General features: G+C 42.7%; 1 protein-coding gene across 7 annotated transcripts in view; it reads right to left on the reverse strand.

Annotated features, from left to right (window-relative positions):
• The window catches only part of SRPK2 (SRSF protein kinase 2), a 233,381-nt gene that overhangs the window by 65,237 nt on the left and 149,653 nt on the right, over window positions 1-18,491 (reverse strand). For 6 of the 7 annotated variants that reach the window (XM_059712785.1, XM_059712781.1, XM_059712787.1 and 3 more), the window contains one exon: window positions 12,009-12,160. The exons of the other annotated variant lie outside the window; for it this stretch is intronic. In XM_059712785.1, the coding sequence (XP_059568768.1) occupies window positions 12,009-12,160 (152 nt within the window). The remainder of the gene's footprint in view (window positions 1-12,008; window positions 12,161-18,491) is intronic. 7 annotated transcript variants of the gene reach the window in all.

Below are 18,491 nucleotides of genomic sequence, written 5' to 3' on the forward strand. Positions count from 1 at the left end.
TATATAATTGCTTCTCTCAAGGTAAAGCTGATTCAATATTTATAAACAGAAAATGCAGCCAAAAAAGTATTTTCAATAGCAAAGCTTTTTTTTTTATTTTTATGAAGTGCAATTTATTAATTTTCTTATTTTACAGTTAATACTTCTTGTATACTCTCTAAGAAATCTTCCCCTTCTCCAAGGTTGTCAAGATGTTCTCCTATGTTTTTCTTTTTATAAGCTTTATACTTTTAGCTGTACATTTAAATCTGTGACCCATAACAACCTGGTAAAGACAGCCTTTAAAAATGTACACATTTACTGTACGATCAGGAATAAGACAAGGGATGTCCACCTTATCATTTCTTTCAACCTTGGGCACAGAGCAATGAAGCAAGAAACAGAAATCACACAGAATGTAAAGGAAAAACTATTTGCACTGAAATGATAAATGATGTGTGTGCAGAAAATCTAAAGTCTATTAAAATATTGTTTTATTTCGAGCATGTTTTTTAAAATGTATATTAGTAAGGATGCTTTAATTTCTTATCTTCATATCCGTCTTCTTTATGATGCTCCCAAACTAATCTTTAACCTAATCCATCATCAGTTTTTAGCTAGCCCAGTTGTTAGGAAAACAAAAGCACTTAGAGCTGCTCAGAGACCCCTTTCTCTGCCTCCAGGATTTAGCCAAATTCCAATTAATCTTAAGTGGCAAGGCCCTCATTACATTTTCTATGAAGTCTTTTCTTTTACCACTGACCAAATACAACCTCGTTCCTTTTAAGTCCTCATAAATTCCCTCTTTTTTACTCTTATAGTTAATTAATAACAGAATAGAGGTTAAAGGGGGATATTTAAGTAATTTCCTTTTTTTCCTTTTTTTTAATGTTTAAAGTATTACAAATAGTAGTACATATGTCTCCTTTTTCCCCCATTGACCTCCAGCCGCCCTCCCCCAGCCCTGGGCACATGCCCTCACCCCCCTGGTGTCTGTGTCCATTGGTTATGTTTATATGCATGCATACAAGTCCTTTGGTTGATCTCTTACACATACTAACTCCCCTGCCTTCCCTCTGAAGTTTGACAGTCTGTTCGATGCTTCTTTGTCTCTGTATCTATCTTTGTTCATCAGTTTATGATGTTCATTATATTCCACAAATGAGTGAGATCATGTGATATTTATCTCTCTCTGACTGGCTTATTTCACTTAGCATAATGCTCTCCAATTCCAACCATGCTGTTGCAAATGGTAAGAATTTCTTCTTTTTTACAGCAGTGTAGTATTCCATTATGTAGATCAAGCATAGTTTGGTGTAGATCAAGCATAGTTTGGTGTAGATCAGGAGTGGGCAAATTTTTTGACTCGAGGGCCACAATGGGTTCTTAAACTGGACCGGAGGGCCGGAACAAAAGCATGTATGGAGTGTCTGTGTGAACTAATATAAATTCAAAGTAAACATCATTACATAAAAGGGTACGGTCTTTTTTTTTTTTTTAGTTTTATTCATTTCAAATGGGCCGGATCCAGCCCGCGGGCTGTAGTTTGCCCACGGCTGGCGTAGATGTACCAGAGTTTTCTAATTCACTCATCTGCTGATGGGCACGTAGGCTGTTTCCAAATCTTAGCTATTATAAATTGTGCTGCTATGAACATAGGCGTGCATATATCCTTTCTGATTGGTGTTTCTGTTTTCTTGGGATATATTCCTAGAAGTGGGATTACTGGGTCAGATGGCAATTCCATTTTTAATTTTTTGAGGAAACGCCATACTGTTTTCCACAGTGGCTGCACCAGTCTGCATTCCCACCAGCAGTGCAAGAGGGTTCCTTTTTCTCCGCATCCTCTCCAGCACTTGTCGTTTGTTATTTGTTGATGATAACCATTATGACAAATATGTGATGATACCTCATTGTCGTTTTGATTTGCATCTCTGGGATGATTAGTGACTTTGAGCATGTTTTCATATGTCTCTTGGCATTTTGTATGTCCTCTTTCAAAAAGTATCTATTTAGGTCCTTTGCCCATTTTTTGGTTGGATTATTTATTTTCCTTTTGTTAAGTTGCATGAATTCCCTATAAACTTTGGAGATTAAACCCTTATCTGAGATAGCATTGGCAAATATGTTCTCCCATGCAGAGGGCTCTCTTGTTGTTTTGTTGGTTTCTTTTTGTTGTGCAGAAACTTTTTATTTTGATGTAGTCCCATTTGTTTATTTTCTCCTTAGTTTCTGTTGCCCTAGGAGCTGTATTGGTCTTAGAAGCCATAGGCAGCAAAATCGCAGACATCTGTTGTAGCAGTATCTTTAAGTAATTTCTTAATCCAGTCTATTTATCATTCAGTCACCATTCAAGAGGCCGCAGACTGTCTGTCCTATCCAGATACTAGATCCAGGGGGGAAAGGCTCTGCCATTAGGTAGTTCATATGCTAATGGCAAAGTCATGAGGCCAGGAGCTCCCAGAAAGTAAGGACTGTTTCTCAGTTACCTTTCTAACTCCTCTGGTCATTTCCAAGGATTCACACACAGTAAAGCCTCAAAGAGTTCACCTGTCATGCTAACTAAACCCAATCCATCAATACCTGAGTCAAAAGCAATTCTGAGCACCAAGAGGAGTCAGAATCTCCTCAGTCTCCATGAAAGAAATGTAATGAGGCCTTATTAATTCAAGAGCATCTATTACTTTGTTCACAGAAAGTTTCTTAAGGCTTCAAGGAAGACAAATTAAGCCAATTAATTTTAAAAACACATGCAACATAATGAATTAAGTATGTGTACAGCATTAGCAGTTTTAAGGGAAATAATTATGAATGAATAAAGGTTATCTGTTTCATATCAAAAAGAATTGGCACTAAAGACTACATAAAACACGTGAGGGGCATGACACTGTTGCGGAGACAACCTTGCAAAGGTGTATTTTTTCTTAAAAATGAAAAAAAGTAAGCTATAAAACAGTAATAAGTCAGAGATTCTAAAGACAAAGCCAAGGAGAACTTTACATTTTGAGTTGTTAAAATTCAGACAGTTAGTGTGTGAACATTTATACTGCTTATGTTATGTTTTGAAGAAGATGTACCTAAATTTTTGCCGAAACCGGTTTGGCTCAGTGGATAGAGCGTCGGCCTGAGGACTGAAAGGTCCCAGGTTCGATTCCGGTCAAGGGCATGTACCTGGGTTGCGGGCACATCCCCAGTAGGAGGTGTGCAGGAGGCAGCTGATCGATGTTTCTCTCTCATCGATGTTTCTAACTCTCTATCTCTCTCCCATCCTCTCTATAAAAAATCAATAAAATATATATTTTTAAAAAAATTTTTTTTAAAATGTACCTAAATTTTGAAAGAAATAAACTGTAGTCCACTTAAACATGTATGTTAGAAATCTGGAGCATTATGGATGATTTTAAGGCAGAAACAAAGGATCTGTATTCTGATTTGTGTTCTTCATGGCATATCAACCTCCTCACCTGACATGCCCTCCAGACACAAAGGCAGGATCAGCGCTGCCCATGCCTCAGTTTTGGCCAACTTCTAGAGATAATTCTCTCATCCCGTGAAAAACACTTATTGCACTGTGGATAGTTCAAATGCAGTGGGGTTAACAAAATACACAGCCCATGACCACGGGGAATCTTTCAGACTGAGGCAGAAATCACTAATGAACACAAAGATATATAATTATACATGGGGTGTTGTGGTAGATACTAATTTGAGTGATAAAGGGAGGAGCCTACTTAAAGTGGGATTAGGGATTAAATGAAGGCCATTATAAGGAAATAACACAGAAAGGGAGGAAAGCAATGCTGACAGCGCTTTCTCTTGCAGAGGCTCGGGGAAACAAACCCAACACAAGGGAGGCAGTTAGACCAGGAAGGGAGCAAGCATGAACAGGTGTAGCATCAAAGTACAGATGGAAACAAAGCTGAGGGGAGAATGGAACAAAAACAGCACAGGACACACACACACACACACACACACACACTCACACATTCACACAGTCTCACACACATAAAAAAAAAAAAACAGCACAGAAGAAAGTAAAATTCCTATTTCTTAAAAAGCTTCTATGCGTCAGGAAGTATGCCACAAACTTACATATTTGTCTTATTTATTCTTCATAAAAATCTTAGGTGGTAAGATGTTATTATACATTATATTAAAGAAATTACATCATAGATGAAGCAACTAAAGGCCAGAGGGTAAGAACTAGTCCAGGAGTGGGCAAACTTTTTGACTCGAGGGCCACAATGGGTTCTTAAACTGGACCGGAGGGCCGGAACAAAAGCATGGATGGAGTGTTTGTGTGAACTAATATAAATTCAAAGTAAACATCATTACATAAAAGGGTACGGTCTTTTTTTTTTTTTTCAGTTTTATTCATTTCAAACGGGCCGGATCCGGCCCGCGGGCCGTAGTTTGCCCACGGCTGAACTAGTCCAAGGATAGAGTTGGGAAGCCAGTTTTGAACCCAGTTCTCTCAGACACCAAAGTCCTTAATCCTCCTGGATTCGGTGGGAGAGCCAAAAAGAAGATGGGCATGAACTAGCTGGCTATGAAGAAAGGAAGAGTTCCACGCCAAAGGGTAAGCCAAGGCAAGTAGAAAGAAGCAGCTAACAACCTTTAGCAATATTAGAACTCTAAATAGTGGCCTTTTTGTTAAAATGCCTGAGGTTTCACAAGTTTTAAAAGGAAGAGACTTGTAAAGATAAAGAGGTAAAAAGTTAAATGCAATTAGCTGCTCATAGAGGATTCAGATGGCAGTGCCCCAAATGCTTTCTGCAGCTATTGGTGGGCCTGGGATTCCATACTCCGCCCCCAACATACCTATATTTCCCATAATAAAGAAATATTTCTTTTTTAAAGAGATAAAATATGGTGTGGCCTGGCCGGCATGGCTCAGCGGTTGAGCATTTACCCAGGAACCAAGAAGTCAATGGTTTGATTCCCAGTCAGGGGCACATGCCTGGGTTGCGGGCTCAATCCCCAATGTGGGGCATGCAGGAGGCAGCCAATCAATGATTCTCTCTCATCATTGATGTTTCTACCTCTCTATCCCTCTCCTTTCCTTTCTGAAATCAATAAAAATATATTTTAAAAAAATATATGATGTGTTTTGTTGTTTTCTACTTTGGGAGTACTGAGAAGTGGCTGGGGGGCAAAGGTTCTCCAGAAATGAGGTCAAGGAAACCAGATAAAGTGACAGGTAAGACACCTCAAGAGACAAGTAAAACACACCCCTAAACTGTGAAAGCCATGCCGCCCTTTCCCCCTTCCTGAACAATTCAGTCTACAGCCACTAAACAGGGCCAAGCAACAAAGTATGTCTGAGCACAGCTTGGTGAGGAGGAATGGGGGAAGATGCCCAACATGACAGTGGCAGCAACAGGTGGCTCATTATATACAAAGAAACTAATCAAATCAGTAAACATAATGAGGAAAATGAGAGCCTAGTCACTGTCAAAGAAACTACAAATACTGAAAGGGAGAAAACTGGGCTGAATCCTCTGGTATTAGAGTAGAATTAGAGATATCAGATTAAGCTCATGGATTTTAATATATAAATAAAAATAGAAATAACTATAGAGAAATACATATAAACATAAAGGGTGTGTGTATGTGTATCCCTCACCCTGAGCGATCTGGAAGCAATGACACTCCAATAATAATAATCACATGTAATTTGTGCTTAAGATAACAAACAGTTCCCACAGGTCACCCTAATGCTTTGCACTTAGTATCATACTAAATATTATTCTCTACTAAAAGGGGTTCTTTGGGAAAATCGCTGATTCCAGGGCTGGAGTTGGGAAAATTCAAGATTGTATTTAAAAGTAATAAAGTGTTCAAAGAACAGACATAGAACCAACTTGAAGGGATTCCTAATGACCAAATTGGGGAAAATCTAAACATCAAGCCAAATAAGGAAAATAATGAATTATAACTCAGTGAGAGAAGGTGGGGGAAGCAATCCATGAAAGAGTCCATCTGAGATAGACAGAAAGACAGAAAGATGGACCAGAAGGATGGGATAGAGCAGTGGTTCTCAACCTTCCTAATGCCGCAATCCTTTAATACAGTTCCTCATGTTGTGGTGACCCCCAATTTCATTGTTACAAATTGAACATAATTAAAGCATAGTGATTAATCACAAAAACAATATGTATTTATTTATGTGTTTTCCGATGGACTTAGGCGACCCCTTTGAAAGGGTCGTTCGACCCCCAAAGGCAGGGGTCCTCAAACTTTTTAAACAAGGGGGCCAGTTCACTGTCCCTCAGACCGTTGGAGGGCCGGACTATAGTTTAAAAAAAAACAACTATGAACAAATTCCTATGCACACTGCACATATCTTATTTTGAAGTAAAAAAACAAAACGGGAACAAATACAATATTTGTATTTGCATGTGGCCCGCGGGCCATAGTTTGAGGACCCCTGCCCAAAGGGGTCACGACCCACAGGTTGAGAACCGCTGGGATAGAGGGAGAGAAAGAAGAGGAAGAAGGAAGTAAACTTGTTGATGAGAGGATATTTACAGTTTCAAAATAACTCCCAGCAAAATTCTCATTAATTACCAGGGGAAGGATAACTTTGGGATGGAGCTATCCAGCAGACACCATCTTAAACAAGCGACTGAAATCAACTGTAATAGTATAAATCAAAACCATACACTACCTGAAAAGAGTTTTTATATACCAAATTGAGAAACATTATACAAAATAATAACTAGGCCTACAATGTTCAAAAATGTCAGTTGTGACAGTCAAGAAAAGATTTAGGAACTGATTAAAGAAACAAATAAACAAAAAAGTAACAAGACTTTCCAAAGGTTCTGTTTCATATCAAGGACAATATTGGGCAACTGGAAAAACCTGAATAGAGTCAGAGGATTAAATGGTAGAAATATATCAATGCTAACTTCCTGATCTTGATGGCTGTATTGTGATTACAAAGGAGAAATGTACTTGATTGTAGGGAAAATATACTGAAGTACTCAGGAGTGACAGAGCATCATGTTGGTAACTTAAACTCAACTGGTTTCAGGTGGGAAAGTTACCTATTCTATTGGGGAGGAGGAAGATGGCCACAGTTCCGGAATCAGACATTCCCAATTCCATGGACTCCTTAAATGCATTTATGTTCATTATCTTAGGCAAACTATTATGGTTTACTAGTGACCCGGTGCATAGATTCGTTCACATTGAAAGAAAATTAATTAGAAGGTGGCCAGTGGGGCAGGACTGGGTGAGACGGGCTGGACATGCCCTGGAGCCAACCTCCCGAGGCTTCTCCCTGGCCGGCCACTCGAAGGGCCTCTGCAGAGTGAGCGGGAACCCTCTGGCAGGTGGGGTCCCTCATCCTGGCCTACAGGGATTGGGCCGAAACCGGCTCTCCGACATCCCCCGAGGGGCCTCAGAGTGCGAGAGGGCACTCTGCAAAGTTGCTGTCGTACAGGGTATGGAACGCAAATGGAAGTGGGCAGTAAACCAGATTCGGGGCTGACAGTACCCCAGCAACACATAACCCACAGCCGAAGGTGGATCACGCGGCCCTGTGAGAAACCAGGCTCCTACCTCTCTGGTTCTGGCGTGCGTCACCTGATAACCGCCACTGCCAAGAACTGCAGCTCAGCAGTTCCTGTGTTGAGCATCTGCCCCCTGGTGGTCAGCGCGCATCATAGTGACCAGTCGGATGGTTGGACACTTAGCATATTAGCCTTTTATATATGTACTAAAGCAGTGGTTCTCAACCTGTGGGTCGCAACCCCTTTAGGGGTCAAACGACCCTTTCACAGGGGTTGCCTAAGACCATCGGAAAACACATATATAATTACATATTGTTTTTGTGATTAATCACCATGCTTTAATTATGTTCAATTTGTAACAATGAAAACACATCCTGCATATCAGATATTTACATGACGATTCATAACAGTAGCAAAATTACAGTTATGAAGTAGCAACGAAAATAATTTTATGGTTGGGGGTCACCACATGAGGAACTGTATTAAAAGGCCACGGCATTAGGAAGGTTGAGAACCACTGTACTAGATGCTCAGTGCACGAATTCGTGCACGGGTGGGGGGTTTTCGGCCTGGCAGGCAATCGGGGCCGTTTGGGGTGGCTGGCCAGCCAGGAAGAGGGACTGTGGAAGGTTGGCCACCAGCTGGGTGAGGGGCTGCAGGAGGTTGGCAGGCCAGCCGGGGGGAGGGACCTTGGGAAGTTGGCCGGCCGCAGGAGACTGGCTGTGGGAGCCCACTGACCATCAGGGGGCAGCTCCTGCATTGAGCACCTGCCCCTTGATGATCAGTGCACATCATAGCAACTGGTCAACTAGTCGTAATGGCCACTTAGGCTTTTATATATATAGATATACTAGAGGCCCGCTGCATGAGATTTGTGCACTTGGGTGGGGGGGCCGGGTCCTCAACCTGGCCTGAACCCTCTCACAGTCCAGGATCCCTCAGGGAATGTCTGACTGACAGCTTGGGCCCGGGGAGCGGGCCTAAGCCATCAGTCGGACATCCTTAGCATTGCTGCAGAGGTGGGAGAGGCTCCCGCCACCACCACTGCACTTGCAAGCCGTGAGCCCAGCTTCTGGGCTTCTGGCTGAGTGGTGCTCCCCCTGTGGAGCACATTGACCACCAAGGGGCAGCTCCTGCATTGAGCATCTGCCCCCTGGTGGTCAGTGTGCATCATAGGGACTGGTCATTCTGCCATTCGGTCAATTTGCATATTACCCTTTTATTATATAGGAGGATAGAAACCACAAAATTCAGAGAATGGCATCTGTTGACTGTAATGTTGACTAGAGGGACAAGTTAGTCACAAAATTAGAGAGAAGCGTGAGTATGTGAGAGAGACGGTGTAAGAAGAGAACCTTACCATCTATAACATGCTTTATTGAGGCTGACTTTAATACTCTCAAGATGTTTACAGTTCAGTGAGTGTTACCTAGAATCAGCCTGATTGTGGAATCCTTCATTCATAGCCCTGTATTTCGGTCTGGAGCATCCACAGGGCTGATTTGCAGAGGTGGTAAAGGGTGAGAGTACTACTTACATTTCCTGACCCATTTCCCACCAGGTTTGAAGCAAACAGTGCTCATTCCAACATGGTGAAGACTTTGTGCTTAAGATAACAAACAGTTATAACAGGCCACCCTAATGCTTTGCATAAGCAGCAAAATCACAAGACAACTGTCTTCAAACAACTTAATTTCAGAACCAAGAAATGCAGATTAACAGGGAGGATGGAAAACATCTTTTCATCTCAATACCTTCTTTTCCATTTTAGATGGTATAGACCAGCTGTGGGCAAACTACGGCCCGCGGGACGGATCCAGCCCGTTTGAAATGAACAAAACTATGAAATAAAAGACCGTACCCTTTTATGTAATGATGTTTACTTTGAATTTATATTAGTTCACACAAACACTCCATCCATGCTTTTGTTCCGGCCCTCCAGTCCAGTTTAAGAACCCATTGTGGCCCTCGAGTCAAAAAGTTTGCCCACCCCTGGTATAGACCTTTAAGGTCATAATCACTACTCATACAAATGCTAAAGATCTGCAATCGCTTTTCTAAGGACAACATTGGTTCTGTGTGTAGAAACCCACACCTATGGGACAATGAGTTGAGTGGAAGATTACTTTGTCTCCCTCTTAACATGTATCTAAAAAGTTATTGTTCCTTAACCAACCCACAAATGGCCTGGAATCACTAAATAAATTCATACCAAGATATTAGAGAGTCAAAGATTCATTAGTGCTTTATGGCTTGAATGTGTGCATCTCCTGCCAACTTATCTTATGCTGTACAGAATATGACTTCATTTTCCTTAATCTGTGGTAAATAAATGTCTCAACTGTTTAGAACCTCAGAATTCCAGATAGTGATAATTTTCTATTAGAGCAAATTAAAGTCCAAAGGAGTAGTTAAATAACAAAGAGGCAGCTGACTAGACACATCCACTTTCCTTCCTCATGGACTCTCAGAGTCCTGTCTACACAGAGTATTGAGTCTGGATCATACTGTTCTCAATTTTTGCCACACAACATGCTTGCCTTGTAGGAGTTTAACTATATGCTCTTGGTCTTTATGAATCCTCACTACAAGAGCACTTCAACAGAATAATTTCTATGTCTTCTGTGAAAACATAACCCACTATGTCACATAATAGCAGAATCTACAGAAAGTCTTTTTCATTAAGTACAATGCCAGGAAACAGTCTGTTTGTATAAACAAATGGGCAGGCTTTCTTTCCACAGACAATGAATACTATGTAATTCAATGCTATACAGACAAAGGAGCAGTTCCTTGTTAGTCTTAGCAGCCAGAAAAGTTAAAGCCAAATGCAGTAAACAATAATTACATTGGTTCCCCTCAGGAGCCTGATACCTTCTACTTTCTAAGTTCTTCTTGGACGAGTACCAGGCCTTTATACTTAACTAGAGACCTGGTGCACGAAAATCGTGCGGGGGGGGGGGGGGGTGTCCCCTGAGCCCGGCCTGCACCCTCTCCAATCCAGGACCCCTCGGGGATGTCCGACTGCCTCTCGTAATCCGGGACCACTGGCTCCTAACCACTCACCTGCCTGATTGACCCGAACCGCCTCTGCCTCGCCCCGCACCTGGGACCCAGGATTCCCTCTTCCGGCTAGTCACAGGCACCCAGGACATGGGCTTCCCTCCCTCTGACCAGCTGCAGGTACTCAGGTTCCGGGCCAGCTTCACCCGGGCCATAGCCACAGGAGCCAGGGACCACAGGGTGGACGGCTTGTCCCTATCCTGGGCCGCAAGCGCAGGCACAGCTGCTGGCACCTGAGACCATGGGGCGGGTGGCTTATTGCCGGGAGCCGGTCCATCCTTGCTGTTTCAAAGGACCTGGCATATATGGCATACTGTTCTTAATATGTTTGCTCACCTTCTTGGCACTATGTGTTTTAACCAAGGTCTCTGAGAAAGGTTGTTTCCCCAGGTAGGGATTTTTCCCCTGAAGTTAGGGAGGGAATAAAACCCCTCAACTAAGTGTCAGGCGGGTAATTAATCACTTTAACTACGAACAATTATGCTTAAGCTACATAATCTTTACTCCCTGGAATGAAGATAAGAAATGCCCTAACCTTTGTAATAGAGAGTGATAGGATTGAATCAACTGGTATAAATACAGATGTAACAAGACAGAATTCAGAAGACAGAAAGAGACAGAACTTAGAAGAGAGCCAGGAGGACAGAACCTACACAGAACCTGCAGACAGAGGAACTTCGCTGGAGAGAACATGGCGGGGGATCCTGGACTGAACCTGACTACAGAAATTGGTAAGAACCTGACTAGAACTTGGTGACCGAACCTGGCTGGAGAGCTCAGACAGAACCTGGCTGGAGAACCTAGCGAGGGAACATGGCTACAGAACCTGGCTGGAGATCCTAAGCAGAACCTCTCTGGAGATCGAGACCAGAACTTGGCTGGAGATCCTGGCTAGGCTGCTGATCAACTGAACGCTGTCTCCGTGTCATTCCTTCTTCGCCGACTCCATCCACACCTTGGGGACCCCTGGACCTGCTGGGGTTGGACCCCGGCATCTTATTCCTCTCCCGGGCGGCAGCCTGGCTGGTCTCCATTCCTCTCTCGTGAGCTCATTTGTGCCTGACTGGTCCCCATTCCTCTCTCCCCAGTGTTGAATGTCTGAGCCATTACGGTGTGATGGCATGAGGGCGTGATGACCATTTGTACATTAGCTCTTTATTATATCGGATTGTCCAGCTTTAATTCTTTGATCACATTCCAATCCTCTTGAACGTACCCAGATTATGCATGTACGTATTATGTATGTTTTCTATCTCTTACAATTTTCCTTCTGCTATTGCTTACAGTTTCTGGGATCATTCTATATTTAATGATCTAAGAATTTAAAACAATAATGACACTAAGAGGCTAATTTAATAAAGACCAAACAATCTGCATCATTAACCCCTCTTGTCTATTCCACAAAACAAATTATGTGATGGCTCAGTGGGAAGGCAAGCACGGCACCTTTGCAGTAGTCTGCGGGGTCCTCCTGCTCCTCATCGTCTGAACCCAGGATCTCCTCCTCTGGCTCTGGGGGCGTGGGGTCTGGCAAAGGTGGCGGTGGTGGTGGAGGTGGTGGTGGAGGAACTAAGGGAGCTTTCTGTTGAGGCTCCGGCCTGAAACAGCAGAAGGAAAATTCGTACTTATTTAGAAGTAAATCTTGCATTGTGGATATTCTTGAAAGTTTCTTAATATGGAAAAAAATAGAACTTGTCATACACTAAAAAGAAATGATGAGTAATGTCACTGCATCCATTTTAACTGAATTCAAGTGATGTTTCAACATACAGGCCAGGAGGGAAGACTATCCTTAATAGCCAAGGCATATTCTTGCAGGCACATTTTCACCCAGAGCTTTAATATTTTTTAATTCATGACAATATTATAAAATACAAGTGAAATAAAAGAGTGCTTCCCCATGATATACAAACACATCCCACAGAGATTATAAAAAGACATGTGAAAGTAGTCCTGCACTTATAAAGGGGCTAATTTTCCATTATTTTAAAATCAGAGTTTCTTTTCCCACAGAAATAGTAGGAGTATGATTAGATATCCTGGATAGCTCACAAAAGGTGACTGAAATAACCTGGCCTATTTGGCTCAGTGGTTGAGAATCAACCTATGAACCAGGTGGTCACGGTTCCATTCCAGTCAGGGCACATGCCAGGTTGTGGGCTAGATCCCAAGTAGGGGGCGTGCAGAAGGCAGCCAATCAATGATTCTCTCACATCATTGATGTTTCTATCTCTCTCCCTCTCTAGAATCTTCCTCCCTCTTCCCCTCCCCCCTCTCTGAAAAGCAATGGAAAAAATATCCTCTTGAGAGGATTAAATACAAAGTAATAGTATTCTTTACACATTTAGTGAGTTGCCCATGTCGCTTAACAAAATTCCCAGAACATCTTGTCTCAGCGAGCAGGCACTTATCCCACCAGTGAGGGCTACAATGAACAGGAAAAAGCTCCCCCCAAACCCACATGTATCAAGTCAAAGGGATGAGTCAGGGTACCTTGAAGTGCACAGGAAGTTGAGTAATGTTGATGCAATATTTCAACTGGTTATCAAAACATCTAGAACTGTGCTGTCCAACACAGGAGCCACTGGCCACATGTGGGTACTGAGCAACTGAAATGTGGCTAGTCCCAATTGAGATATGCTCTAAGTGTAAAATGTGTACTGAATTTCTAAGAAAAAATGCAAAATTTTATTAATAATTTTATATGTATTATGTTAAAAATAATGTTCTAGATATAATAGAATATCTTATTAAATTTTAATTCACCTGATTCTTTTTACTTTTGTTAATGTGGCTACTAGAATACTCTGGAGGCTCACACTATACTTCTGGATAGCACTACTCTAGCCTCTTCAGATCCACCGATACAAAAGGAAAAGCTTGGCCTCAGAAATCGGAGACACCTGGTCACACTAGTGATGATTATTTTTTCCAAGGCTTCTCCTACTAATCTTCTTCACATCCATTATTGTCAACTCTCAAATCACTCAATTCATCCTAGTAAGATTCCATACAATGTAATTGTCAAGTGTTATAATCCCAATCACCGATTTTTGTTCATCCTATCCATCCTTGTTACTGCCTATCACACAGGAGAAACACAAGTAAATTTGTATTAGGGAATATGTATGCAAGAGAGAACAGTGCCACACCATCTTTAAGGCTGGCTTCTTCAAAGTGGTTTCTGGGAGCTTCTATAGTACTTCAAAGCCTGATTAAATCTCAACTGTTTAAAAATCAAGAGGTGACAGGTTATCTTACCAAGTACGTACTCATAAAATATATTTAATCAATCTTTTTAAGAAGTTATCTTATGTAAGAATTACTAAAAGCATTTAAGACATCATAGGAGAATCCACAAATATTTTTTTACAAGGGTGCCAACACAATTAAATGGCGAAAGACTAGTCTTTTCAACTGTACTGGGAAAAATGCGTATCAGTATGCAAAAAACTAAAATTGTAACCCTACCTCTCTCTCTCTCTCTCTCTCTCACACACACACACACACACACACACACACACATATTTTAAACCATTGAATTGTGGTTTTTTTAAAATATATGTATTGACCTGAGAAAGAAGGGGGGGAAGGGGAGAGGGAGAGGGAGAGGGAGGGGGAGGGGGAGGGGGAGAGGGAGGGGAGAGGGAGGGGGGAGGGGGAGAGGGAGGGAGGTGGGGGTGGGGGAGAGGGAGAGGGAGAGGGAGAGGGAGGGAGGTGGGGGTGGGGGAGAGGGAGAGGGAGAGGGAGGGAGGTGGGGGTGGGGGAGAGGGAGAGGGAGGGGGAGAGGGAGAGGGAGGGAGGTTGGGGAGAGGGAGAGGGAGAGGGAGGGAGGTGGGGGAGAGGGAGAGGGAGAGGGAGGGAGGTGGGGGTGGGGGAGAGGGAGAGGGAGAGGGAGGGGGAGGGGGAGAGGGAGAGGGAGGGAGGTGGGGGTGGGGGAGAGGGAGAGGGAGAGGGAGAGGGAGGGCGGTGGGGGTGGGGGAGAGGGAGAGGGAGAGGGAGGGGGAGGGGGAGAGGGAGAGGGAGGTGGGGTGGGGAGAGGGAGAGGGAGAGGGAGAGGGAGAGGGAGAGGGAGAGGGAGAGGGAGAGGGAGGGAGGTGGGGGGAGAGGGAGAGGGAGAGGGAGAGGGAGAGGGAGAGGGAGAGGGAGAGGGAGAGGGAGAGGGAGAGGGAGAGGGAGAGGGAGGGAGGTGGGGGTGGGGGAGAGGGAGAGGGAGAGGGAGAGGGAGAGGGAGAGGGAGAGGGAGAGGGAGAGGGAGAGGGAGAGGGAGAGGGAGAGGGAGGGGGAGAGAGAAACAAACATGGACCTCTTGCTCCACCCATCCACGCATTCACTGGCTTACACCTGCAACCTTGGCTCATGAGGTCGATGCTCCAACCAACTGAGCACACATACATATTGATTCAAAAATTAGTTCAAGACCTAAATAAAGGAATAGAAACTATAAACCTTGCAGGAAAAAAAAACACATAAGTAAACTTTCATCACTTTATAAGTTAGACCAGTGGTCGGCAAACTGCGGCTCGCAAGCCACACGCGGCTCTTTGGCCCCTTGAGTGTGGCTCTTCCACAAAATACCACATGCTGGCGCGCACGTACAGTGCGATTGAAACTTCGTGGCCCATGCGCAGAAGTCGGTATTTTGTGGAAGAGCCACACTCAAGGGGTCAAAGAGCCGCGTGTGGCTCGCGAGCCGCAATTTGCTGACCACTGGGTTAGACAATGTTTGTTAGATATGACACCAAAAGCATGAGCAATTTAAAAAGATATGATTTAGTCCAGCCAGCTTGGCTCAGTGGTTGAAGGGTGATCCATGAACCTAGAGGTCAGGGTTCGATTCCTGTTCAGAAAACATGCCTGGGTTGTGGGCTTGATCCCCAGTAGGGGGCATGCACGCAGCAGAGGATCAATGATTCTCTCTCATCATTGATGGTTTTATTTCTCCCTCCCTCTGCCTTCCTCTCTGACATCAATAAAGATATATTAAAATATATAAAAATTAAAAATAAAGAGACAAAACTAGAGTTGATCAAAATTATGAACTTCTGTGCTCCAAAGGGCATCATCAAGAAAGAAAGACAACCTGGACTGTGTAGGCTCATCGGGTGGGGTGAGTGTCAACCTATGAACTAGGGGGTCACGGTTCAATTCCCAGTCAGGGCACATGCCCTGTTTTCAGGCTTGATTCCCAGTGGGAGGCAGCCAATCAATGATTCTCTCTCATCACTGATGTTACTATTTCTCTCTCCATCTCCCTTCCTCTCTGAAATCAATAAAAAATTTTTTTTTAAAAAGAAAGTAAAGGCAGACCACAGAATGGAAGAAAATATCTGCAAATCATACAATAAGGAACTTGTATCTAGAATATAAAAAGAACTCTTACAATAAAAAAATAAAAATAAAAACAATTTAAAATTTTTGAAAGGACTAAAATAGACGTTTCCCCAAAGAAGATATACAAATTACCAATAAGCACATGAAAAGATGTTCAATATCATTAGTCATTAGGGAAATGGAAATCAGTGATGAGACACCACTGTCAAGAATGAAGAAATTGGAACCCTCATATGTCACAGTAGGTGTAATGTGACATTGCTCTTTTGGAGTATCTTGCAGCTCCTAAAAAGTATGAATTCCAAGTTACCATGTGACCCAATTCCATTTATAGCAGCGGTTCTCAACCTTGGCTGCACTTTAGAATCACCTGGGAATCTTTTTAAAATCCTGATTTCTGGGCTTCATCCTCCGGAAATTCTGTTTCTTTGTTACTAATGTTGTGGCCCCAACACATAACATAGAAACGGAATTTCCAGAGGATGAGGCTCAGAAATCAGGATTTAAAAAAGATTCCCAGGTGATTCTAATGTGCAGCCAAGGTTGAGAACCACTGATTTATAGGTATATACCCAAAAGAGAATAAACATACAGTGTGGGCAAAAGTAGGTTTATAGGTGTGAGTATGCGAAACACAGTTTATTACTGTATTGTTATTTATTATTGTATTATTTGTCTTTTATTTTGTATCCTTACTTATGATTCATCTTTTAGTAATGTCTCTTTTGGTACAAACAACTGTAAACCTACTTTTGCTACCCCTTATGTCCCTACAAAATGTTGTGCAAAAACATTCATAGCAACATTATTCGTAACAGACATAAAGCAGAAACAACCCAAATATGCAACAACTGATAAATAAAAGTAGTATATCCTTGCAATGCATTATTATTCGGCAATAAAAAGGAATGAAGTACTGATCCATGCTACAACATGGATCACCCTTGAAAACATGCTAAGTGAAAATGCCAGTCATAAAAGACCACATTATATGATTCCATTTTATATTGAAACTAGAGACCCGGGGCACGAAATTTGTGCGGGGGGGCGAGGGGGGTGTCCCTCAGCCCAAGCCTTTACCTTCTCCAATCTGGGACCACTGCCCACCAGGATCGGGCCTAAACGGGCAGTCAGGCATCCCTCTCACAATCCAGGACTGCTGGCTCCCAACTGCTCGCATGCCTGCCTGTCTGATTGCCCCTATCCACTTCTGTCTGCCAGCCTGATCACCCCCTAACCGCTCCCCTGCCAGCCTGATCGACACCTAACTGCTCCCCTGCCAGCCCGATCCATGCCTAACTGCTCCCCTGCCAGCCCAATCGCCCTCAATTGCCCTCCCCTGCTGGCCTGGTCACCCCAACTGCCCTGGTCCCCTCAACTGCTCTCCCTCCGTGAAGGCCCGGTTCCCCCCAAATGCCCTCCCCTGCCAGCCATTTTATGGTGGCCATCTTATGTGAGGGGGTGAGGGTCGATTTGCATATTTCCTCTTTATTACATAGGACTAGAGGCCTGATGCACAAAATTCGTGCAAGAAAGGCCTTCCTTCCCCCAGCTGCCAGCAGCGGCTTCCCTCTGGCACTTGGGACTCGGGCTTCCCTCACAGGCCCGGCTTCATCCTGAAGGACATCTAGTCTAATTAGTATATTACACTTTTATTATTATAGATGTTCAGAATTGGCAAACTTATAGAGACAGAATTAATCAGTGCTAGCTTAGGGCTGGCGTTATGAGAAAAAAGGAGAGAAATGGAGTGGCTATTAATAGGTACAGGGTTTCTTTAAGAGAGATAAAAATGTTCTAATGTGGTGAAGGTTACAAAACATCATGAACATACTAAAAAAAGCATTGTAACATGTAAGTTGTATGGTAAGTGGATGATACCTCAAAAGGCTGTTTTTAAAGCAAAAGCTTATAAAACTATGTTATTTTAATGGCCAATTTTATACCTTTATAAAGTATATGTTTCCAAGAAAAAAATAGAAATATCTACATTTAGATTTAAGCAATCTGTATGCATAGAGTCTCCTTTACAACTGCCTCAACCATATTCACAGTGGAAGTAGTATTGTAGTTCTGTAAAAAGCAGACTGACAAACTGCTCTGTCAGAAAAACCCACAACCTTGGTATATGGGGACACTAACCAACTGAGCTATCAGGCCAGGGCTGGATAGCAAGGACTTTAATGCAAGAAATTAGTTCTGTCGATGACCAAGTTCTGTCAATTTGTATAAAATTGACCAAAGTTTATACAAGGCACGAGTTTCAGAACATGTTCTCAGGCAACAAGAAATATACCACCTCAGCTACTGGAATGAAAAATTTAGAAAGCGAAATTCCAACTAGTTGTTTATATTTTTCACAAAGACCTATATTTATTTTATCCCCCATAAAACACAACTAACCAATAGCCCAAATAGGGCTAGCATAAAATTGCAATTTAAAAAAGACCACAAAATATTTTTCTTTAAATAAATATTACTAAGACTATTCTATCATTCTTATCTACTTCATACTGTATCTCTGGTATACATTTACTCTATCAAAAAAGGGAGGAAAACCTAAATAACCCTAACAAAATGCATGCATCATCGGCT

This window comes from Myotis daubentonii, chromosome 10 (genome assembly GCF_963259705.1).
Source record: "Myotis daubentonii chromosome 10, mMyoDau2.1, whole genome shotgun sequence".
NCBI classification, from domain to species: Eukaryota; Metazoa; Chordata; class Mammalia; order Chiroptera; family Vespertilionidae; genus Myotis; species Myotis daubentonii.